The 24619-nt window shown below is 53.5% G+C and overlaps 2 protein-coding genes across 3 annotated transcripts in view; one reads left to right on the top strand and one right to left on the bottom strand.

Moving 5' to 3' along the window:
• Positions 1-987: 987 nt before the first annotated feature.
• Positions 988-13955, bottom strand: PGAP2 (post-GPI attachment to proteins 2). The gene is made up of 5 exons (XM_070749368.1): positions 13524-13955; positions 13184-13424; positions 12175-12281; positions 2560-2668; positions 988-2084 (listed from the first exon to the last, which is right to left on the bottom strand). The coding sequence occupies exons 1-5, from the start codon at positions 13692-13694 to the stop codon at positions 1954-1956; spliced, it is 759 nt and encodes a 252-aa protein (XP_070605469.1). The 5' UTR covers positions 13695-13955; the 3' UTR covers positions 988-1953.
• Positions 13956-14136: 181 nt separating this feature from the next.
• LOC139166153 (nuclear pore complex protein Nup98-Nup96-like) overlaps positions 14137-24619 on the top strand; it is a 44347-nt gene continuing 33864 nt past the window's right edge. For both annotated transcript variants that reach the window (XM_070749365.1, XM_070749366.1), the window contains exons 1-6: positions 14137-14389; positions 18172-18271; positions 19124-19225; positions 19325-19504; positions 21855-21994; positions 23465-23572. In XM_070749365.1, coding sequence (XP_070605466.1) covers positions 18196-18271; positions 19124-19225; positions 19325-19504; positions 21855-21994; positions 23465-23572 — 606 coding nt within the window. In that variant the 5' untranslated portion in view covers positions 14137-14389; positions 18172-18195. The remainder of the gene's footprint in view (positions 14390-18171; positions 18272-19123; positions 19226-19324; positions 19505-21854; positions 21995-23464; positions 23573-24619) is intronic.

Below are 24619 nucleotides of genomic sequence, written 5' to 3' on the forward strand. Positions count from 1 at the left end.
TGGAGACCCACTGCCCTAGGCCTCGCCCTCTCTTGATATTATTAGCAGTAATAATAATGTAGCAACAACCATTTCTGAAATAATAACAACATAGTTCTCTGGGGGCCAGTTGTGTCACTCCTTGGAGGTCTTTTGTGCAAGCTGGACACACCGCTGCTGCTGTGCCCCATGGGTCTTGGGTCGCAGTCTCTCCCAACCTGGGCCTCTTTTTAAGACTTCAACTCCCAGAATTCCCCAGCCTGGCACAAACGATAGAGTGGCAAGGGGCCAGAAGGACCCCCTTTCTCCAGCGTTACTCAGCCTGGGTGAACTTTTAAGACACCCGGACTTCAACTCCCAGAATTCCCAAGCCAGGTTTCCTCAAATGGGGGGGGAGGCACAATTCACACACATCTCTCCATTTTTCCAGATGATTCCTCAGCTATGCCACTCATGGGATTGGGCAGAAGTCAATTAAATCAAATTAGGAGAATGGCGGCTAAAATATATGAAGAACCGTTGCAGGAATTGGGTAAATGTCTAGTTTAATGAAAAGAAGGACCAGGGGAGGCAGGATAGCAGCCTTCCAATATTTTAGGGGTGGCCCCAAAGAAGGGGGAGTCAAGCTATTCTCAAAACCACCTGAGGGTAGGACAAGAAGCAACGGGTGGAAACTAAACAAGGAGAGAAGCAACTTAGAACTAAGGAGACGTTTTAAAGATGATGTTGGATAACCATCTGTCTGAGGTAGTGTAGTGTTTCCTGCCTAAGCAGGGGCTTGGACTAGAAGACCTCCAAAGTCCCTTCCAACTCTGTTTATTATTATTATTATTATTATTATTATTATTATTATTATTATTATTATTATTATTATTTTAAACAGCAATGAGTGGCTAAATTAAACAGCAACAGAGAGAGGGGGGGAGGATCGATGGTGGAAGACTGGACCCAAAAAGGACAGCCCACCCACCCACAAACCCCCACCTAAAACCACCCAGAGAACTCACCTTTAAAAAAAAATACTCAGTCCTTTATTGGTTGGGGAAAGTAAAAAGTCAATGAAAATACATTATCTGCCGATGCAATCGTTCCCGTATGGAGCCAGGACGAAGAGGAAGGAGAGCGGCTCCAGGATGACCCCGCTGGGGTCCAAGGGCCTTGACCTTCAGGTGGGGGCTCGGGGCTACCAACTCTGCCTCCCAGCCCCCTTGGTGGGGGGGCCCCTCGGCTCGGCCTCCTTTCTCCGGTTGGCCCTGAGCAGAAACTGGGGTGGAAGGGCCTTGGAGCCGAGGAAGTCCATCTCTTTCTGTCCCGGAGCTGGTCACTCTCCACATACCCTCCACAGTAGTCCGGTTTTAGAGAAAGGACCTGGGGCCCTCGTCCGGCCTCCCTTCAGCCTGGATGCTTCACTCCTTCTGTCGTTCTGCAAGTCTCGTTTTGGTCACACAGCCACCGCACAGCAGCACCCGAACACCCCCCCCACCCCCCCGATTCTCCAGACTTGCAATCTTTCTCTTGGGTGGGGTGGGTGGGGGACACACAACGCCCACTTTGAACACACTTTCCCCAGACACCTCCCCGGAGCAGGGAGGTTCACACTGTCAAAGCACAGCAGCCCCCCTTCCCCCTGCCTGGGGGGAGGGAGGGGAGGGGAAGGGGTTTCGGGGGGGAGGGGGGATATCAGTATGAAAGCTAAAAACCGAGGGGAGGGGAGAGAAAGGGGGTCTCAAGAACCTCACCCCCCCTTGCCCATTTGCCCTCCCTCACCAGCAGCAGAAATCCCAATGGGGGGGACCCGTCCCCTCCCCAGCAGGGAGTGTGCCCCCCCACCATCCCAGTAGGATTTCCTGAGGGGGGGGGATGGTGGTGGAAGAGGCCCTTCCCTGGGGGGGCCCTCCTTCTCTCCTCCAGGGCTCAGGGATAGGCAGAGCCGCCCCCAAATGCCCCCCCGCCTCGGTCCAAAGCAGCGGTCAGCTAGAAGCGCTTGTCCTCCGGCTGGGAGCTGACCACCAGCTCCTTGTTGCCAAAGTCCCACCAGGCGGTCATGTGGAAGCCCATGTTGGAGAGCACCACCAGGTACTCAAGGAAGGCGAACACCGTGTACACTGCAAGGGAAGGAAGCGAGAGGCGGGAAGCGGGGTCCCAAGGCCGGAAGGGGACCCCCAAGGCCACCCAGCCCCTCCCTGGCCGTGGGGGAGGGGGGTCCTGGGAGGCCCACAAAGCCTCATCACGCTGCCGTGGTTGAGGACCTGGTCGAAGTTTGCCCAGTGGACTTGGGTGCCACATATGAAGTCCAGGTCTATAATTGGACTTCAACTCCTATAATCAACTCCTGCCCAACATGAGAAACACTGGACCAGGTGACCCATCCGGCCCCTTTTTCAACTCTATCATTCACAGCTTAGCCGAGTCCTCCGGGATTGGGCGGCATAGAATTAAATAGTAACAATAATAATAAATAATAATTCTGGGACTTGAATTTCCAGAAGCGGCAAAGCTGCGTTTCAGTGCCCTGGTGGGAGGAGGGTCCCGGTCTCAAGGCTGGGGCTGTCGGAAGGGGAGGCAGGGGGCAGAGCTTACCTCCAGCCTCACAATACCAGTTGTGGCGGACGTAGAAGCAGATGGCCATCAGGAAGGTCAGCAGGTTGAAGAGGAACAGCCACCACTTCCACCGGTAGGACTTGCGCTCCTGCGAGGGGAGAGAGGGGGACGAAGCCTTGTCAGTCAAGGACTCTCTGCAACAACCGGAACAAAAGCCCCCCCCCCCCCACTTGCTGGCAAAAGCCGTGTAATGCAAGGGGGGGTGGGGGGACTTCAGGGCAGCCCTAGTGGAAGAGGCTCATTGCTCAGGGGGGAGGAGCCCTAGAGAACGAGGGGTGGGGCCTCCCCTCCTGACCAGGCCGTTGTGACCCCTCCAGGGGTGGATTTCCAGAAGCCTCTCTGGACCCCCAACCTGGAAGCTACCTAGCTGCTTCCCTGGCTACTGGGTGGACACTGGCTGGGCCACTGCTCCCCCTGCCCGACTGAACGGGATGACCAGGAGCAAGAGGGGGTTCCGGAAAAACCACGTGGCGTTTCCTCCCCCACCAGCTTTGCAGATGTATCGGGTGGGGGCCCTGGAGACCCTTGGCCTCAGCCAGCTCTGCCCCAGCCCTGGAAGCCTCAGCTGCTGGGCCAAAGCCGGGCACGGCCTCCGTCCCAGGGCTGGACGTGGCGTTGCAAAGGACCTTCTAGTCCAATCCCCCCTCTGTCTAGACAGCAGGCCCTACAAACACTTCAGATGGTCCTCCAGCAGCCTCTTAAAAATCTTCCAGTGTTGGGACAACATCTGTCCCACTGGTTAATTGTTCTCTCAGGAAATCCCTCTGTAGTTGCTTCTCTCCCTGATTAGTTTCCACCCATTGCTTCTTGTTTTCCTTCTGGTGCTTTGGGGAATAGCTTGACTCCTTCTTTGTGGCGACCCCTGACATATGGGAATAGAATAGAATAACAGAGTTGGAAGGGACCTTGGAGGACCTCTAGTGCAGTGTTTCCCAACCTCGGCAACTTGAAGATATTTGGACTTCAACTCCCAGAATTCTCCAGCCAGCAAATGCTGCTGGGGAATTCTGGGAGTTGAAGTCCAGATATCTTCAAGTTGCCGAGGTTGGGAAACACTGTTCTAGTTCAACCCCCTGCTTAGGTAGGAGACCCTACACCACTTCAGACAGATGGTTCTCCAACATCTGCTTAAAAACTTCTAGTGTTGGAGCATTCACAACTTCTGGAGGCAACGTCTGTCCCACTGGTTAACTCTTCTGACTGTCACGATCTGGAGTTTCTGAACACTCTTCAAAGGTAGCCCCATGTAGAGAGCGTTACAGTAGTCGAGCCTCGAGGTGATGAGGGCAGGAGTGACTGTGAGCAGTGAGTCCTGGTCCAGATAGGGCCGCAACTGGTGCACCAGGCAAACCTGGGCAAATGTCCCCCTCGCCACAGCTGAAAGATGGTTCTCTAATGTGAGCTGTGGATCGAGGAGGACGCCCAAGTTGTGGAGGGGGTCAGTGATTCCCACCCCCAGGGTAATGGACGGACAGATGGACGTGTCCTTGGGAGGCAGGACCCACAGCCACTCCGTCTTGTCTGGGTTGAGTCTGAGCCTGTGAGATGAGCAGCCTGACTCAGCTCACTTGCACAGGCAAAGCACAGAGCAACCAGGGTGGTTTTTCAAAGGGTTTATTTAGCCCAGACGGGGGAGGGAGGGGGGAGGGGGCCCCTGAGAAACAACCACTGGGAGCATCACATGCGCAGGCTACAAATAGCCGGTGGGGCCGTTTCACTTTGAGAAAGTTTGCAGGAAGGAACCGGGTTCTGGCTGCAACGGAAAAAAAAGCCATTTCTCTCTCTAGACCAGCGGTTCCCAACCATGGCAGCGTGAAGGTATTTGGACTTCAACTCCCAGAATTCCCCAGCCAAGATATCTCCAAGTTGCCATGGTTGGGACCCACTGCTGTAGAAAAGTCTTTGGGGGCCTTGAGAGCTGCTGCTTCTGCAAAGCCCAAATCCCACCCCACCTCCATCGGACACAAAGGCCGGAATTCCCTCAAGCAAAAGAGGAGCAAAGACTCCTTGCAAACGGCAGGCGAAGTGTGAGAGGTCAGACCATCTGCACCCCCCCCCTCCAAAATCTCGGTCCCCAAAGGGCAGAAGCCGCTTGGTGAAAAGGCCTCGGCTGACCAGAAACCAGGAGGAAGCGGCTGAGACCTCTTCCGACTCTGCAGAGGCAATTTGGTCAGCTGCAGCGGGATCAAAGGTGGGTGGAAGGCAAGGGGTCTGGCTTGGCTCCCCACTGCAAAACTCACACACACACACACACTCACACACAACACACAGCTGCCTTGAAAGTCCTCTTCTCTCCTGGTTACTAGCAAGAGCACTGAGGCTTATCTACCGCTCCCCAGTGTTTTCATAGCCCCCTTTAAGCAGTTTGCAGACTCAGCCTCTTTTGCCCCCAACACTCTGGGTCCTCATTTGACCCACATCGGAAGGACGGAAGGCTTCAGCTGGTGGGGAGATTTGAACTGCTGAACTACAGCTAGCAGTTGGCTGAAGTAGGTAGGTAGATAGGTAGATGGATAGATAGATGGATGGATGGATATGGAGAGATGGATGGGTGGGTAGGTAGGTAGGAAGATAGGTAAGTAGGTAGATAGATAAGGATGGAGGGATGGATAGATAGGAAGAGATTATGATACATAGATGATAGAGATAGATAACAATAGCAAGAGCATTGAGACTTATATATCACTCCCCAGTGCTTTGACAGCCCCCTCTAAGCAGTTGACAGAACCAGCCTCTTGCCCCCAACCATCTGGGTCCTCATTTGACCCCCCTGCGAAGGAGGGAAGGCTGAGTCAACGTTGAGTCTACTGAGATTCCATCCGCCAAACTGCTGGCAGCCAGTGACCAGCAAAAGTAGTCTGCAGTACTCCAGGCTAGAGGCCCTTTTAGTTATAGTTATATCTACTACAAGTGGTCCTCAATTTATGGCAACTGAGCCCAAAGTCTATGTTGCTATGTGAGAGATTTGTTGAGTTCCGCCCGATTTTATTACCTTCCGGTTTTTTTGGATATTATAGTTTTATTGTGTTGCAGTTTTTATTGCTTTTTTATTGCTATTGTATGTATGATTGTTGTTAGCTGCTCTGAGTCCGTTTTGGAGTGAGCGGCATATAAATACAATAAATGAATAAATAAATAAAATATTCTAACTCTGAATGGTCCCTAAAAATGGGTAGGAGGTGGGAGAAGGGGTCTTTTGATATACAGTGAACCCTCGAGTTTCGCGTCCTCAAGCATCGCGAAAGGGCTATATCGCTAGTTTTCAACCCGGAAGTAAACTCCACCATCTGCGCATGCGTGCCCTTCCACGCATGCGTAGATGGTGGAGTTACCCCGCCGGGCAGAGGCTTCCCTGGGTCTTCCCCCTCTTGCCCCGGTAAGACCCCAGCGGCCCAACTCCGCTTCCCAGCTGGGAAGCGGAGCCGGCAACAGCGTGGGCGGGCGGGCGGCGCGCGCTTCGGGACACCCCAACTCCGCTTTCCAGCTGGGAAGCGGAGCCGGCAACAGCGTGGGTGGGCGGGCGGCGCGCGCAAGCTTCGGGACACCCCAACTCCGCTTCCCAGCTGGGAAGCGGAGCCGGCAACAGCGTGGGCGGGCGGGCGGCGCGCACGAGCTTCGGGACACCCCAACTCCGCTTCCCAGCTGGGAAGCAGAGCCGGCAACAGCGTGGGCGGGCGGGCGGCGCGCGCGAGCTTCGGGACACCCCAACTCTGCTTCCCAGCTGGGAAGCGGAGCCGGCAACAGCGTGGGCGGGCGGGGCGGCTGCGCGCGAGCTTCGGGACACCCCAACTCCGCTTCCCAGCTGGGAAGCGGAGCCGGCAACAGCGTGGGCGGGCGGGCGGCGCGCGCGAGCTTCGGGACACCCCAACTCCGCTTCCCAGCTGGGAAGCAGAGCCGGCAACAGCGTGGGCGGGCGGGCGGCGCGCGCGAGCTTCGGGACACCCCAACTCCGCTTCCCAGCTGGGAAGCAGAGCCGGCAACAGCGTGGGCGGGCGGGCGGCGCGCGCGAGCTTCGGGACACCCCAACTCCGCTTCCCAGCTGGGAAGCAGAGCCGGCAACAGCGTGGGCGGGCGGGCGGCGCGCGCGAGCTTCGGGACACCCCAACTCCGCTTCCCAGCTGGGAAGCGGAGCCGGCAACAGCGTGGGCGGGCGGGCGGCGCGCACGAGCTTCGGGACACCCCAACTCCGCTTCCCAGCTGGGAAGCGGAGCCGGCAACAGCGTGGGCGGGCGGGCGGCGCGCGCGAGCTTCGGGACACCCCAACTCCGCTTCCCAGCTGGGAAGCAGAGCCGGCAACAGCGTGGGCGGGCGGGCGGCGCGCGCGAGCTTCGGGACACCCCAACTCCGCTTCCCAGCTGGGAAGCAGAGCCGGCAACAGCGTGGGCGGGCGGGCGGCGCGCGCGAGCTTCGGGACACCCCAACTCCGCTTCCCAGCTGGGAAGCAGAGCCGGCAACAGCGTGGGCGGGCGGGCGGCGCGCGCGAGCTTCGGGACACCCCAACTCCGCTTCCCAGCTGGGAAGCGGAGCCGGCAACAGCGTGGGCGGGCGGGCGGCGCGCGCGAGCTTCGGGACACCCCAACTCCGCTTCCCAGCTGGGAAGCGGAGCCGGCAACAGCGTGGGCGGGCGGGCGGCGCGCGCGAGCTTCGGGACACCCCAACTCCGCTTCCCAGCTGGGAAGCGGAGCTAGGGTGTCCCCAAGCGCGCGCGCACCCCAGGCGCGAGCAACGGGGTGGGCGGGCGAAGGGCGGGCGGCAGTGGAAGTAAAAACACCATCTGCGCACGCGCAGATGGTGTTTTTACTTCCGCACCGCTACTTCGCGAAAAATCGATCATCGCTTGGGGTCCTGGAACGGAACCCTCGCGATGATCGAGGGTTCACTGTATTTTAATTTTATCAATTGATTTGATTCTTTTTTTAAAGTTTTTTTGTTAGTCCCCAATGTGGTCTTCTTCTCTGTTAAGCCACCAAATGGGCAAATGGACAGCATGATAAATTTCATCCATACATAAAGTAAAATAAAGTAAAATGGTTGTAAGTTGAGGACCCCGTTCATGGGCTGAGCCTGACTCTCTGCTCTTCCTCCCTTGGGCTTCTTCAGCTGGGCCCAGGCAGAGCCTCAAGGGGGGTGGGGTTATAGTGCAGCACTGCAAGATGCTTCTACTGATCACCAGCTGCCAGCAGTTCAAATCCCACCACCGGCTCCAGGTTGACTTCGCCTTCCTTCCTTCCGAGGGGGGTCAAATGAGGACCCAGAGTGTTGGGGGCAAGAGGCGGATTCTGTGAACCGCTTAGAGAGGGCCATAAAAACACCATGGTAAATACACCTAAAGGCTATTCAATTCAATTCAATTCAATTTATTAGATTTATATGCCGCCCCTCTCTGAAAACTCGGGGCGGCTCACAACAATAATAAAAACAATGTTCCAGCGAAAACAAATCTAATACAGTCATAACTCGTCTTACGAACCTAATTGGTTCCAGGGGGAGGTTCGTAAGACGAAAGGTTCGTAAGACGAAACAGTTTCCCATAGGAAACAATGTAAAATCAATTAATCCGTGCAACCAAAAAAACCCCCCGCAAAAAAACGCTGCTGCCCGGCTGTCACCTTTTAAAACAGCCTGGGGGCTTCCCAGCAGCCTCCGAACGCGGAAGTTCGGGTTTGGCATTCGTAACACGAAAAAAGTTCGTAAGAAGAGGCAAATTTTTTCTGAACCCCAGGTTCATATCTCGAGTTGTTCGTAAGACGAGGGGTTCGTATCTTGAGGTACCACTGTATTAAAAAGCACATAAAACCCTATCACATTTTAAAAGGCAAACAACATATACATACCCAAACATAAATATAAAAAAGCCTGGGGGAAAGGTGTCTCACCTCCCCCATGCCTGGCGGTATAGATGGGTCTTGAGTAATTTACAAAAGACAAGGAGGGTGGGGGCCGTTCTAATCTCCGGGGGAATCTAGGAAGCCCCACGATGGCTCTCGCGGCCGCGTTCTGCACGATCTGAAGTTTCCAAACACTTTTCAGATAGCTAATGCTATCTATCTCTATCCACCATCTATCTATCATCATATGTATCTATCTGTCTATCATCTCTCCAGGGTGGCATAGCGGTTAGAGTGCAGCATTGCAAGGCTACTTCAGCTAACTGCTGGCTGTAGTTCACCAGTTCAAATCTCACCAGACTAAAGGTCGACTCCCCCTTCCTTCCTTCCTTCCGAGGGGGGTCAAGGGAGGGCCCAGATTGTTGGGGGTAAGAAGAGGCTGACTCTGTAAACGGCTTAGGGAGGACTGGAAAAGCACCGTTTGGGGGTTAGATGAGTTTAAATGCTACTTGTAGAGTGGGGACCGCAAACAAGCTGCGATGTGAAAGTTCACACAGGAAGTGGCAGATGGGAACCGGTAACCGCTGTGCTCCTGCCGGCTGTGTGCAAGCCCTCCTCGGTGGTGGCACCTCCCCTCCAGCACTCACAATCTCTGCCTCCCTCACCAGGGCTGGTCTACTAGAGAAAAGGACGTGGAGGGGCGGGGGACACAAGGTATGTCTTCCAGCATCCGAGGGGCTTGCCCAGAATGGTCTAGGGCAGGGCTAGGTCAAGTGGGCTCTTCTATGACAGGTGGACTTCAACTCCCAGAATTCCTGAGCTAGCATGATTGGCTCAGAGATTCCGGGAGTTGAAGTCCACCAGTCATAGAAGAGCCAACTTCCAGCCCTAGGATTCTATGATCTTGGGCAGAGGGTTGGACTAGAGCAGGGGTAGGCCACGTTGGCTCTTCTATGACAGGTGGACTTCAACTCCCAGAATTCCTGAGCTAGCATTTCTGGTACACACAAGGCACAGGTTAAATGCAATCCAATTTCTCACCCAGTAACTGGGAAATTGAGTCCAATTCTGGGAGTTGAAGTCCACCAGTCATAGAAGAACCAACTTTGCCTAGAAGACCTCCAAGGTCCCTTCCAGCCCTAGGATTCTATGATCTTGGGCAGAGGGTTGGACTAGAGCAGGGGTAGGCCACGTTGGCTCTTCTATGACAGGTGGACTTCAACTCCCAGAATTCCTGAGCTAGCATTTCTGGTACACACAAGGCACAGGTTAAATGCAATCCAATTTCTCACCCAGTAACTGGGAAATTGAGTCCAATTCTGGGAGTTGAAGTCCACAAGTCATAGAAGAACCAACTTGGCCTCTGGTATTAGGGGCCATGATGACCAACCTATGCCACAATGTGGCCCAGGGAGCCATATCTGCTGGCCCATTAGCTGTTGCCCTAGGCCTGGGGTGGGCAAAGTTGGCTCTTCTATGACTTGCGGACTTCAACTCCCAGAATTCCTGAGCCAATCATGCTAGCTCAGGAATTCTGGGAGTTGAAGTCCACAAGTCATAGAAGAGCCAACTTTGTCCCCCCCTGTCCTAAGCTCATTTGCAGAGGTGGGCTACTGCCCGGACCGGGGGAGAGGGGGGGAACGCAGTGGGGTAGCAGAAATGGAGCTCCACCCCAGAGCCCTCAATTTGCGCTGAAAGATGTTGAAAGAAAATGCAGGGCGACCTGCATAAGCCAGGCCCAGTGGGGTAGCCCTTCACTGCTCATGGGCCAATACGGGCGCCTGCCAGCTGATTTGTTGGCTTACAGAGGCCCTGGGAGGGGATTTTCGGCCTCCGGGGGGGGTCAGGGGAGGGTGTTTTTGCCCTCCCCAAGCTCCAAGAAAGCTTCTGGAGGGTGAAAAATGGGCCTACTGGAAGTCTGGAAATGGGGGAGCAGAGGCACATGGGGAGCAATGAATATGGGTGTGAGCTACAAATTCCATGGGTATAAAACTAGGCAGCTTGGTGCCAAGTACTTGGATATAGGAACATAGAAGATTGACGGCAGAAAAAGACCTCCTGGTCCATCTAGTCTGCCTTTTTACTATTTCCTGTATTTTATCTTAGGATGGATCTATGTTTATCCCAGGCAGGTTTAAATTCAGTGACTGTGGATTGACCAACCACGTCTGCTGGAAGTTTGTTCCAAGCATCTACTACTCTTTCCGTCAAATAACATTTCCTCCCGTTGCTTCTGACCTTTCCCCCGATTAACCTCAGATTGTGTCCCCTTGTTCTTGTGTTCACTTTCCTATTAAAAACACTTCCCTCCTGGACCTTTTTTAACCCTTTTACATATTTAAATGTTTCGATCCTGTCCCCCCTTTTCCTTCTGTCCTCCAGACTCTACAGATTGAGTCCATGAAGTCTTTCCTGATACGTTTTATGCTTGAGACCTTCCACCGTCTTTGGATCCGTTCAATTTTATCCCTGTCTTTTTGTAGGTGAGGTCTCCAGAACCGAACTCAGTCTTCCCGATGTGGTCTCCCCAGCGCTCTATATCTACTACCCCCACCCCGGCACCAGGCGACTCAACTGACTGTGTGTCCAAAACCACCACCCTCTGCCTTCTGAAAGGGGGCCTCGAACTCAGCCCTCGCCCTTCCTTCCCTGGCTCTTGCTTCCCGGAGGCCTCCCATCTCTTTCCCCCCATTTTCGACAGCCAGCCAGAGGTTGGCAGCAGGAGCAGCTGGGCAGAAACCACTTGGGCTGAGGGCCTATTTGAAGGACCTCTCTGTTGTGGTTCGCCCGCCTCCTGCGCAGATAGTTCCGGACTCAGAGGACGCAGAGACTGTGGAGGGACGAGGGAGGCGTCCTGTATACCTGGCCACCTGAGAGTGACAGCGAAAGTGATGAGGGGTCGGGGTCAAAACCACCAAGGTCTTCTGCACTTCTTGGCATGAGCGAGTCAGCACTTCCTGACAGGAAGTGAATGGAATGAATCAGGACTTCCTGCCCTAAGTGACTCAAGGAAAGAGGAGGAGCCTATTTTGGATGCCAAAGTGCGAAGGGCAGCTAAGAGGCTTGAATGGTTGGCTAGAAGAGTCACTCAGGAGTACTGCTGGCTAATGGGTCACGCCCTGAGCCTATTTAGGAATAAGCAGAGCCACACTCTTTTAAAATCGACTGGACAGTGAGAGACAAGCAATGGGAAGGGACTGAGGGGGTAGAGTTTGTTAGTACTATGTACATAATTGGTTGGGTTTGTCAATATATAAACAAGCTAACAATGAATGCTTGTGTGTATTGAAGCACCATAGCTTTAAGAGGTAATGGTGGAGATTGCCACAAGAGAGAGCCAGAAGCATGATTATCTTTCTGTAGGTTTTTCTATTCATTTTGTGCTGATTCATTATGACTGCTGTAGTAAGAACTGTGTGTTCGATGATAGTTTATGTATTTTTAAGATTTTTCAAGTAAGGCTTGTAGTATTGTTAATGTATTGAATGATATGGACTAATTTGACTGTGTATGACCAGACTGTTTAACTTGACTACGATATTTGCTAAAGTAAACACTAATTTATATGAATTAATCTGGTGTGTATGACTGAACCATTTATTCATAACTCCTGACCACCTGCTGGACCTCTGTTAGGACTCCACATTTTTCCTTTTGCGCATGGGCATCCTTGATAACTTGGGGGTCACTCTGCACACTCCTTACCAGAGCCAACTACTGGGGAGCCCCCCGGGGAAGGCAGCTGGTGGGGAGGGGCCAGTCTTACCTCAGGGCTGACGGCATGCTTCTTGGTCAGCCGCCAGAGCAGGCAGGTCAGGAACATATGCCCGAGGGACGAGCTGATGAAGAGGCCAAAGGCCTCTTGGTGGAAGACTGCAGGGGAGACAAGGGGGAGAGATGAGAGTGGGGGTGGGGGGAGAGAAGGAAACAGAGGGGGAGGGGTGGGGTGATGATGGGGGAGACGTGGACAGGAATGGGTGGGAGACAGAGAGAATGAGGGGGTGACAGGGAGGAAGAGAAGGGGGCAGGGGTGATGGTGAAGAGAGGGTAATGATTCCCCTGGATGATTTTTCTTTCTTTTTATTTAGATTTGTATGCTGCCCCTCTCCGAGAACTCGAGGTGGCTCACAACCATCATAAACAATGTACAAATCCAATTTATAAAAAACCCTTATAATAAAATAATCACACAATCCAATCAAACCGTACATTAACCACGTAGATAGGGGAGACGTCAATTTCCCCATGCCTGGCGGCACAAGTGAGTTTACAACAACTTACGAAAGATAAGGAGGGTGGGGGCAGTTCTGATCTCCGAGGGGGGAGCTGATTCCAGAGGGCCGGGGTCGCCACAGAGGAGGCTCTTCTCCTGGGCCCCGCCAGATGACATTGCTTACGTCAAGGGGACCCAGAAAAGGCTGACTCTGTGGGACACTGAAGGAACAAACAGTGGGGGCTGGGGGTGTAGATGAGGGGTGAGATGGAGGGGGAGAGAAGGGGGAAGGGAGGGGCAGAGAGTGTGGGGGGGTTGTTTGAAGAGGGCAGGGAGGGGGGCAATGAGGGGGGGAGGCAGGAGAGAAGGGGGGTGGCACCGAAGGGGGAAGCAGGTGTGAGGGGGGCAATGAGTGGGGAGAGAAGGGGGAAGGGAGGGGGCAGCAGATGAGGGGGATGCTGAGGGACAGATACTGAGGGGGGGCAGGTGAGGGGGAGAGAGAGGAGGGGGCAAGAGGGAGGGCTGAGAGGAGGGGGCCGGGGGGGCGTGGCGGGGCCCCTACCGTGGTTCTCGGCGGAGGAGACGTAGGTGAGCAGCAGGAGGCCCAGGTGTTCGGCCAGGCCCAGGCCCAGCACGGCGTGGCAGAGGCGCGGGTGGCGCGCGCAGCCCCGGTAGTGGCGCCAATAGGCCGAAGCCACCAGCACCCGCGGCGCCGACTGGAGGGCGATGCACAGCCGCCACACGTAGCGCTCCGGCGTCGAGGCCCCGATGGCCGCGCTCAGCGACGGCAGGTAGTTCGGCACCTGGACACGGGGGGGAGGGGAGGAGAGGGAGGGTCAGAGGGGGGAGGGGGGGTCTCCCCTCCTCCTCCTCTGCTCCCTCCCCCCCCGCCTGTCACTCACCCCGCAGTGGGTGGCCGTGGCCTCCCGGAAGTGGAAGAGCAGCGCCCAGGCCAGGCAGAAGAGGAAGCCCCCCAGCGGGCAGCACACCGTCCCCACCGCCAGCGTGGTGAAGCGCACCCGCAGCAGCGCCCCGTCCCGATCGCGCTCCAGCGGCACCGCCAACGGCAACATCCCGCTCCCCGGCCGGGCCACGCCGCCGTCCGCGCACTACCACTCCCGGCAGCCCCGCACGCCGCGCCTAACGCCCGGGCATGCCGGGAAGTGTAGTTCCCACACGCTTCCGGCGCCGTCTCGCGGCTTCTATGGGAACTCAATACACACACATACACGCGCGCCCGTTTAGGTTCCGCCCACTTCGCGGGACACCCTGCGACGTCGCCCGCCTCCCTCAGCAACACGGTCTCTCCCTTCCCCAGCCAATCGAAGCCTCCCTGTGACGGTGAACGTCGGGAAGGTCGGCGCGGCCGATTGGACAAAGGGCGACGTTTGGGGCGGGCTTAGCTAGGAGCCAATAGAAAGCCGACGCCGGAGGAACGGAGCGCCAATGGGAGCTTCCGAAGAAAAAGGCAGCGCGGGGCGGCCAATCGGAAGCCCCGCCGCCCTGACGTCCCGCGCGGGCGAGCGTCGAGCGTGCGTGTATGACGCAGTTTCGCCGCGGCCGCGACCCCTCGAGCGGCTGAGGCGGGTATCGTGAGAGGCGGAGCCGCCGCCACCGCCGCCGCCCTCCGTCGCAAGAGGCCTCCCAGCCAAGCCAGCGAGCGAGCCACGCGAGCGGGAGGCCGGGCCGCGGGCCCTGAGCCGAAGGCCGCCCTTCCCGCCTCCCCCCTCGGGAGGCCCCGCCTGGAGGAGGAGGAGAAGAAGCAGCGGTGAGGAGAGTGGGGGAGGGGGAAGGGAGGGGGGCTCGGCGGCAGGGCGCGTGGGCGTGGCCTGTCCGTCACGTGGCGCCCGGGCGAGTGTCCCTCGGGGGGGGGGGGGCGCGAGGGGGACGGAGACCGGGTGGGAGGGGGCTCGAGGGCTCATCCAGGTGAGCGGCGGCGAGGGAGCCCCGCCAGGCGGGAGGTGAAGGCGGCGGCTGCGAGGAGGGCCCCCGGGACAAGAATGACAGGAAGGACCCAGAAAGGCTGGGATGGAAGCCTTCGAGACAGGCCGCCAAAGGAAACACCGGTTTCGTTCATTTCAAACCGTGCAATTGCCTCGATAAGGAGTCGGCTGGGGCCCGTTCTCCCCATTCCCCTCTCTTCCCCCCCCCCGGGCCTCTCCACTCCAATTCCCCGACCCATCCCCCCAGATGAGCTGGCCGGGGAAATTCCCCAGGAAGGGATCCGGAGGCAGAGCAGCAGCCTTCAGACCTCAGGGCAGAATCAGCATCGGAGAAGGGCCCCATACAAATCTCATCAATTAATAATAATAATAATATATTGCCCCCATCTGCTCATTTGGTCCACCTGTGAAGGACGGGAGGCTGAGTCAACCTGGAGCCGGTGCTGGGATTTGGGCTGCTGAACTACAGCTGGCAGTTGGCTGAAGAAGCCTGCAGGGCTGCACTCTAACCACTGGGGCATAGAAAGAAAGGAGGAGGGAAGGAAGAGGAAAGAGTGAGGGAAGGAAGAGAGAACAGGAGGAAATGGATGGGTGTCAACAGACTCAAACTCAACCCTGATAAGACGGAGTGGCCGTCGGTTTTGCCTCCCAGGGATAATTCCATCTGTCCCTCCATAACCCTGGGGGGGGGATCATTGACCCCCTCAGAGAGGGTCTGCAAGTTGGGCGTCCTCCTCGATCCACAGCTCACATTAAAGAACCATGTTTCAGCTGTGGCGAGGGTGACATTTGTCCAGGTTCGCCTGGTGCACCAGTTGCGGCCCTATTTGGACCAGGAGTCACTGCTCACAGTCACTCATGCCCTCATCACCTCGAGGTTCAACTATTGTAACACTCTCTACATGGGGCTACCTTTGAAGAGTGTTCAGAAACTTCAGATCGTGCAGAATGCAGCTGCGAGAGCAATCATGGGCTTCCCCAGGTATGCCCATGTCACACCAACACTCCACAGTCTGCATTGGTTGCCGATCTGTTTCCGGTCACAATTCAAAGTGTTGGTTATGACCTATAAAAGCCCTTTATGGCATCGGACCAGAATACCTGCGGGACCGCCTTCTGCCGCACGAATCCCAGAGACCGGTTAGGTGCCACAGAGTGGGCCTTCTCCGGGTCCCGTTGACAATGTCGTCTGGCGGGGCCCAGGGGAAGAGCCTTCTCTGTGGCGGCCCTGATCCACTGGAACCAGCTCCCCCCCCCCCCGGAGATTAGGATTGCTCCCACCCTCCTCACCTTTCGTAAACCTCTTAAAACCCACCTCTGTCATCAGGCATGGGGGAATTGAGACATCTCCAGGCTTATATAGTTATGTATGGTACGCTTGTGTTGTATGTTTTTTAAAATAATGGGTTTTGAGATATTTTTAAAATATTAGATTTGTTTATTGTATACTATTTTATTGTTGTTGTGAGCCACCCTGAGTCTGCAGAGAGGGGTGGCATACAAATCTAATAAAGAAAGGAAGGAAGGGGGAGAGAAGGCATGAAAGGGAAATGGAAGAAGGAAGCAAGAGGGAGGGAAGGAAAGAAGGGAGAGAAAGCCCAGGTGGCACAGCAGGTAGAGTACTGTACTGCCGGCCACTGAAGCTGACTGTGGCAGCAGTTCAAATCTCATCACCGGCTCCAGGTTCACTCAGCCTTCCATCCTTCCGAGGTGGGTCAAATGAGGACCCAGATTGTGGGGGGCAAATATGCTGGCTCTGTTCAAAAGTTTTACTGCTAACATGTTGTAAGCCTCCCTGAGTGTAAGGGGAAGGGCGGCATAGAAATCAAATCAATCAATCAAAAAGAAAGGAAGGAAGCGAGGGAAGGAAAGAGCTGGGGCTGTTTCCTGGCTTTGACCCCAAGAACAAGGGCCACCTGCCAAAGGGTCAGGACAGACACAGGAAAGACTTCTGTTCTTTACCACATAATAGCAGTAGCATTTAGACTTACATACCGCTTCCTAATTCTTTTACAGCTTTCTCTAAGTGGTTAAAAGAATCAGCCTCTTGCCCCAAACAATCTGGGTCTTCAGTTTAGGAAGGAAGGAAGGACGGACAACAGCACTTAGACTTATGTACCTTAGCTTCCTTGTGCTTTTACACATAAGAACATAAGAGCCCTGCTGAATCAGGCCAAAGCCCATGGAGTCCAGCATTCTGTGTCACACAGTGGCCCCCCAGTTGTCTGTGGGGATCTTGAGCAGAAAGAGAAAGCAAGACTTTCCCTGGACCCCCCACCAATGGGACCCAGGGGAACCCTGCCTGCTTCAACCAACATAGTGGTGGCACTTGGACATCCGTTTCAATAACCACCAATACATTTGGCATCCATGAATCTGTCTAATTCTGCCTTGAAGCTCTCCAGGCTGACAGCTGTCGCGACCTCTTCTGGAAGGGAATCCCATCAACCAAGGACCCTCTGGGTGGAGAAATATTTCCCTTGATTTGTCCTCCCTTTCTCACCTGTGAGCTTTAGGGAGGGGCCCCTTGTCCTAGTGTGATAGAGAAAATAATTTTTCTCTATCCACGTTTTCCATCCCATGCAGGATTTTATACCCTTCGATCAAGTCCCCCCTTCAACGCTGTCTTTCAAGGCTGAAGAGACCAAGGCGTTGCAACCAAGGGGCTCCATTTCCTTCATTCTTGTTGCCCTTTTTTACAACTGTTTGCATCATCATACAGTAGAATATTTCACAACGTAAAAGATTGGCATGTAGGTCTTTCTCCATCTTGAGTCTAGAAGAGAAGTATTTGTGTGACATTCTGGAAAGAGATCATGTATGTCGTTTCATAATGATGATGTATGTCATTTCTTTATTAAATTAATGCTCAGGATAGGTCACCAAGGCCAGAGGTTTAGTCTTCCCAGCTTTCAGACTCATGCTGGAGTCCATCTTCAGAGACCTCCTCCTCTTTGGACTGTCCTGCCTGTGATATTTATGTGGTGCCGCTTATAGATGTTGATTGGGGTGTTGGTGGCTGGCTGTTCAATTGTTGGCTGTTGTTTCCTTGCACTTCCCAGCCCTCCCCTCCAAAGTACTTGACCGTAAGTCAGCTCTCCTGTTGACTCGGGAGGGGCCATTTCCCAGGCTTTGGGCCTGCTCATCCAACAATCTTAGTGGCTGCAAAATTGACCGTGTATCCTTGTTTATTGCAATGTGAGGCTACCAATTTAATGCTTGCATGTTATAACAATTCCTTTTATCAACAGTACCTTACGATAATTATTTCCAAGATGCTCAGCAGTCTGTTGTTTTATGCTTTGGTGAATCTTAGCCATGGGTTGAGCAGCTTTGTCCTCTCAAATAGCATTTTTCTCTTATAAGATATCCATTGTTTAAAATCCATCTTGCTTCACAGGTATTCATGACATTAAACCATTGTTTTCTTATGTGGTCCAAATTTCTGCGTTCAAAAGGTGCACTGAGCTATAAACTCACAGTGCCCCCTTGGTTGGAATGAGACCATAACTGTGGCCATTGATGGCAAGATGACGCTTAGTAATTTGTGTGTATGAAACAACCTAATAAAATCTGAGTTTGTCTAAAGTTTTTATTTCCTTTTTAGGTTTTGAGACATTGAAACTTCAACATGTTTAATAAATCTTTTGGGACGCCTTTTGGCAGCACCACGGGGGGATTTGGGACAACGTCTACTTTCGGACAGAGTAAGTGACTGGGAATGGAGGGTCATTCTGGCTCAGGTGGCAGAAACCTTTTACCTCCTCGCCTGCTCTACCCTTGAATGAGGCTTTGAGCTTTTAATTCTGTGTTTAACCCCCCCCCCCCCCAGCCCTCTGGTGGAAATGCCTAAACACCACCTACTTTAAATTTTAATAGTCTGTTATCTTTTGTGAATTAGATGGAGAATGATATTATTTGGAAGTCTTGCGTAGAATGAGGAACGTTTTCTTTACAGGTGGTCCTCAACTTACAAACAGTTTAATGGCCGTTCACAGTTACAACAGCACTGAAAAGGGTCACTTACGCACATTTTTCACGCTTACAGCCGTTGAAGCATTCCCATGGTCCCATGATCAAAATTTGGTTCACATTTTATGACAGTCGCAACGTCTCGGGGGTCACGTGACCAACGGGGAAGCCAGATTCGCTGTATCACTAAATTAACAACTGCAGTGATTCACTTAACAACTATGGCATGAAAGGTGATTGAAGCGGAACAACGCTCGCTTACCAACTGTCTTGCTTACCAACGAGTTGAGGTTGTAAGTTGAGGACCATTTGTACGACATGAATACGGACAGGATAGAATTGAGTTAAAAGCTGTTTTTTAACATTCTAGATTTTAAATGTGGTAGAGCCCTTCAAAGGTTTACCCATCAAATGCACTTTTTAATGATCCCATAATTATCACCAGAGAAAAATGGGGCTTGCAAACCCACCACCTGCTATTTAAAAACAAGACAAAAAAGTAGTTCCCGCTTCCTGCCCCTCAGCGGTGGCCAGCAGCTGACCTTCAACCCTTTTGTACCCCCCTCAACCCCCTTCCTGCTTTGCAGGTAGTGGCTTTGGGGCAACCACCACAGGAGCCTTTGGGACATCTGCCTTCGGAACCAATAACAATGCCGGGGGACTCTTCGGCAGCACTCAGGCCAAGCCAGGTACACAGATTCCCCCTCCCCTCCACCTTTTATTCCCCACCTCCCCCTCCTGCCCTGGGGTGCCTGACCAGGGGGCTTTCTTTGTCTCTCCGGGTGCAGGAGGGCTCTTTGGGGCAAGTACTTTCAGCCAGCCGGCCACGTCGTCCACGAGTACCGGTTTTGGTTTCGGCACATCAACCGGAACGTCCAGCGGCCTGTTTGGTACCGCGAGCACAGGGGGAGGCCTCTTCTCAACCCAGACCAATGCCTTCGCCCAGAACAAGCCGGTGGGGTTTGGCAGTGAGTATACGGCTCTCCAGAGGAGCTTGGGAATGCCGTGCAGGTGGTGCCATTTCTGCTTTGTAGCACTTAGCAAAAGAGGCCTCCTGAGCAACAACAACAGCAACATCACCCTGAGCTGGACAGAGGAGGTGTTTTTTAATTGCTGGCTGCCTATTGACAAGAATCTCCACTCCCCACTGGCGCCCACTCCCTTGGGAACAGCTAGCTCAGAGGTCTTCAAACGTGGCAACTTTAAGGCTTGTGGACAGAATTCTGGGAGTTGAAGTCCCCAAGTCTTAAAGTTGCCACGTTTGAAGACCTCTGAGCTAGATGAAGGAGTTTAGGGTTAACCAGTCTCTTTACACACCCACCTCCACTCTAGCTGCAGGTGCCACCACCTCCTGATTGCAAACTCGGTGTCTTTCTCACTCAAGTAAAATACAGGGTGTCCAGCAAACCTGGAAAACAGGCAAATCGTGGAATTATCAGGGGAATTGGCCGTTCAGGAAATATCAAGGAATTATCAGGGAATTCATAAAAATACAGAATAAATCGGGGAAAAACAGACTTAAAATGTTTAAATGTCAGGGGAAAATAATGTTAAAAAAAACCCCGATCGCGCTGCCTGGCAGAGTCAAGCCAAAATGAGAATAACTCTGGCAACAACTTGCTTCCCGAGCCACTGATATTTCTCCACGGCTCAGCCGTTTGGTATGACGTCATCTACGACTGCGCCTTAACTAGATGGCAGGTTACAGGGAAATGCCAGGGAAATATCAGGGAATTTCAAAATTTATTATTTTATTTATTTATTAGATTTGTATGCCGCCCCTCTCCGTAGACTCGGGGTGGCTTTCCCTCTGGACACCCTGAAAATAAAAATAGGCAAACCAAGGCGTGAACAGGAGAACCTGTTTGGTCAAGGAGTCAGAATCAAGGTGGTTAGAAATATAAACCGAAATACTGTCAAACGTCCCATCCACTTCCCTTCCACTTTTGACCTCCCCCCCCCCCTTGTGAGGGAGCTCCAGCCTCTTGCTCAATCCTCTCTCCCTTAGATTCTGTCCAGGTTCCTTTGGCCAGCAGGTGTCCAGTCAATCAGAGAACCTGGCCGTGATCAAATATGCACAGGGTGAATAAACAGCCTTGCAAGACAAATAATAATGTAAACAACCTGCTCACACCCTGTTCTTAAGGCCAGCTTTGGTGGATCCATGTCAGCCGTGCTTTTCTGTCAAAGTTTAAATGACCTATAAGCTGAGGCCTGAGCCTTGTTCACATCCTCAAGTATTTCCCCATTCTTTCAGCTTGTGTGTGGTATTTTCACAAAGTTCATAGTGATGCAGGGTGACTTGGGCTTGAAAAACATGCATTGATAACGTCATTAATCGGGAAGGATTTGTTTATCACATTTAGAAACCGCCCGCTAGCCTCTCAGAGAGGCTCTGGAGAATGTACAGATGAAATGCTAAAAACATAAAAACAGCATATAAAAATTTAAACTAGAAGCAAGAATAGTTAAAATTCAATATTAAAAGTTAACTTAAAAGCCAGGAGAAAGACTTCAGGGCTTCAACCAGGCCCACATCTGCACGCTCCTATATTCTCCTAAAATTTGGGTGTTTTTTTAAAAAAAAGATTTCAGGATTTAGAACAGGGCTGTTTACAGCTGCCTGCTGTCAATCAGAATGGATAGATTGAGGGAAGGAGTAGGTCAGCCATTGGGCCAAGAATCTGTTCCGACCTCTGCTGAGAGCTGCTGTTCCTTCCCTGCAGTTTGGGTGGGACGGAGCATCAGCAGGAGGAGGAATAAACCAGCCCCCTTCCCCTTCCCCACCCTGTTCCCTTTCGGCCCCACTAAACGCCCCGTGGTTTCTGCATCCTCCAAGGAGACTTTTCAGGAGGCCGAGTCCCCTGCTGGAGGATGGAATCCTTAGCCAAGATGGAACCTGCTTCCTGGACTCCCTGCAGAGGACGGAAAGGGGGGCCCACCTGTCCCCCTGCGACCTTGCTTTCCCCGACCCCCAGGAAAGACAAACAGGCATCACACCCAGTCCCTGAATAAACGACCCCGGCCCCTCTTTTCATCTCAGGTTGTGGCTGGAAGGGAGGGCTTGCCCATCCCTGCTCAGGCCAATCCATGGCCCTGCAGGGCTCCTTGGTTTGAAATGTCTAAGGAGAGGGGCGGCATACAAATCTAATCAATTATTATTATTATTATTATTATTATTATTATTATTATTATTATTCCAATATATATCTCCGCTTTCTTTCATGTGTTCATTGTGTAAAAATTAAAAAAAGTTTAATTTTAACATGTGATATATTTGGGCAGGGCTTTTATTAATTTCAATTTCAATTTCAACAGATTTTGGGACCAGCACCAGCAGTGGAGGGTTGTTTGGCACCACCAACACAGCCTCCAACCCCTTTGGGGGCACATCTGGCTCGCTGTTTGGGGCTACCAGCTTCTCCGCCGTCCCTACTGGCACCACGATCAAGTTCAACGTAAGCCCTGCTCGCCTGCCCTTTTCGTGGAGTCCCTTCCATTCATATTTATCCCTCTCAGACACCTGTCCTTCCACGTGGGCAGCATAGCAATGTTTAGTTTGTGGTCAGAACGTTCTTGCCCAGATGTCCTTCAGGAAGGACGCTGGGGAGTCTGGGTTAATTTTGCTGCTCTGGAAACTCCGATTCCTGCCTCTAAACGATTTGACGAAGGGAGGCTGAGAATCACAGCTGTGCTTCTCACTGTGGGGTCCTTGGCGGTCTCTGAGACATTTCGTGACCCTACTAGGAAACCTCATCAGTGCTGGGAGGGGGTGGGTCTTGTGGAGTGGAGGGGAGGACTCTGGGGTCCTTGACGCTCTCTGAGCCTGGGGGTTTTCTTCCAGGCATGTCACGACCCAACTAGGGAACATCAGTGGAGGAAGTGGGGGGTTTGGTGTCTGTTTATACACTAGTGGCTTGTCCTGTCGGTGTTGGGAGTTTTTCAGTGGTTCCTTAATGGGTGTGTTGTTTGCTGCTTGATTGTTGGTCTAGTGTTCATGTAGGTCTCTGCTTAGCTGAGTGGTGGTTGCTGGCGAGGGGGCAAGCCACTGTATGTAAACAAACCCCACTTCTGTCTAGAACTGGGGAAACCACACTAAACTATGTTAGAAACCTAGAAGATTGACGGCAGAAAAAGACCTCCTGGTCCATCTAGTCTGCCCTTATGCTTTTTCCTGTGTTTTATCTTAGAGTGGCTCTATGTTTAGATATTATTTAGATATTCAGATATTCTCTCCAGCTGCCCCCCTCTTGAGGAATGGCACTAGGCCCAAGTGCTCTTCGCGTATAGAAAGACTCACCTGAAACCAAGGCAGGATGAGAGGCAGTTCTCGGAATAAGAACTTGGAAAGGGGCTGCGGACTAGGGCCTATTGCCCTGAGTCCAGTGTACCCACCCACCCACCCATTATCCTGCCTTGGCCTCTGGGGAGAAAGAGGAGGGGGTGTGCCTCGTCAGCATTGCTTTAGGTAGGGTGGTGGCCCCTTTAAGGGGTGGGTGGAATCGCCATCCTTGAAGGTTCTGAAGCAGTTGCTGGAGTAGAAGATGGCGAGATCGGCTAAACGGGGGGTCCTGGGCCTCTGCCGAGGGGGGAGGTGGGGCTTTCCTGCTCACATTCCGTCTGAAAGGGCAGCAGCAGACAGAGCCAGGGCCATGAAGGCTGCTTTCCAGGTGCGAGAAGCAGAACATGGAGGGCATCGTAGGCAAGGGGACGGGGTGGCCTGCCCTGCAGGGCAAGGCAAGGGGAGGCATCCAGGGGGCAAATTCGGTGACCCTCAGAAAGGCAAACCGAGGCCTGCAGGCTGCCTGGCCCCCTAGCGGGGTTTCCTGGGTCTCCGGTCAAGAGCCTTCAGCCCTTGCAAGCCCACCGGGCACCACCAGTACATGGACTTACATTTTCAGTGAGAGCCATGGCCGTTTCTCTTCCAGGCACCAACCGGTACGGACACCATGGTCAAGTCCGGCGTCAGCACCAACATCAGCACCAAGCATCAGTGCATCACTGCTATGAAGGAGTACGAAAGCAAGTCGCTGGAGGTCAGTGTGGGCTGGAGGCCTCGGCTGACCACAGAGCACCAGGAGGCAGGGCGGGGGGCAACACGGAGGGAAGCTAGATCAAGCAGCCTGGAACCCGGGAGGAATCTCCTGGCAGGGAGGACGCTTAGCCAGTGGAATGACCGGCCCCCAGAGGGTCTGGGAGCTCCGTCGCGGGAGGCTTTCTAGGAGAGAACGGCACAGCCGCCACGTGTCCGGAATGGTAGAGGGCGGCCTGCTCGAGCAGAGGGTGGGAGGGAAGAAGTCCAAGGCCCCGTCCAGCCCCCAGGATCCTAGGATCCACCCATCTTGGATCTGGAGAATTCTGGGAGGCCTAGAAACAAGGAAGGCTTTCCTGCCAGCGAGAACTATTGACCAGGGGAATGGCTTGCCTTACGTGGTATGTAGAGAATATGCCCCCATTTTGGTTGTTTGGTGGTGGGCTCTTTGAGTACTGGGCACCTTGTTTACATGTTGTGTGAATGTTTTACTGATATATTGTTAATATAAAAACCAATTTAAAAATTAAATAAAGGAGGGGGGGATGGCTTGCCTCTAGGTGTCAAACCTGTGGCCATCATGTGCCTTCACTCTTCATGGAACTCGGGTGCGCATGGCCTGTGCATGATGCATCCGGCCCACAGGCTGTCAGATTGACGCGTCTGCTTTAGACGTTCATTGGGTCTCTTGCTCAAGCAGGGGGTTGGACTAGAAAACCTCCCAGGGTCCCTTTCAACTGTTGCATTCCGTACCCTGCATCAATAATATTACTCAATACCCTCCTGCCACCTTCCTCCCAGAGACCGATTGGAGCACCCAGAGTTGGCCCCCTCCAGGTCCCGTCAGCCCAGCAGCGTCACCTGGCGGGACCTCGGGGGAGGGCCTTCTCAGTTGCTGCCCCAGCTCTGTGGAATCAACCCCCCACCCCCTCCGATGTCCGTACTGCTCCCACCCTGCTGGCTTTTCGTAAGGCCGTAAAGACACGGCTATGCCGGCAGGCCTGGGGGCCCTAAGCTAACAAGCAGCTTGACCATTTGTATAGTTAGGATT

This window comes from Erythrolamprus reginae, chromosome 4, assembly GCF_031021105.1.
Source record: "Erythrolamprus reginae isolate rEryReg1 chromosome 4, rEryReg1.hap1, whole genome shotgun sequence".
In the NCBI taxonomy this organism is placed as follows: Eukaryota; Metazoa; Chordata; class Lepidosauria; order Squamata; family Dipsadidae; genus Erythrolamprus; species Erythrolamprus reginae.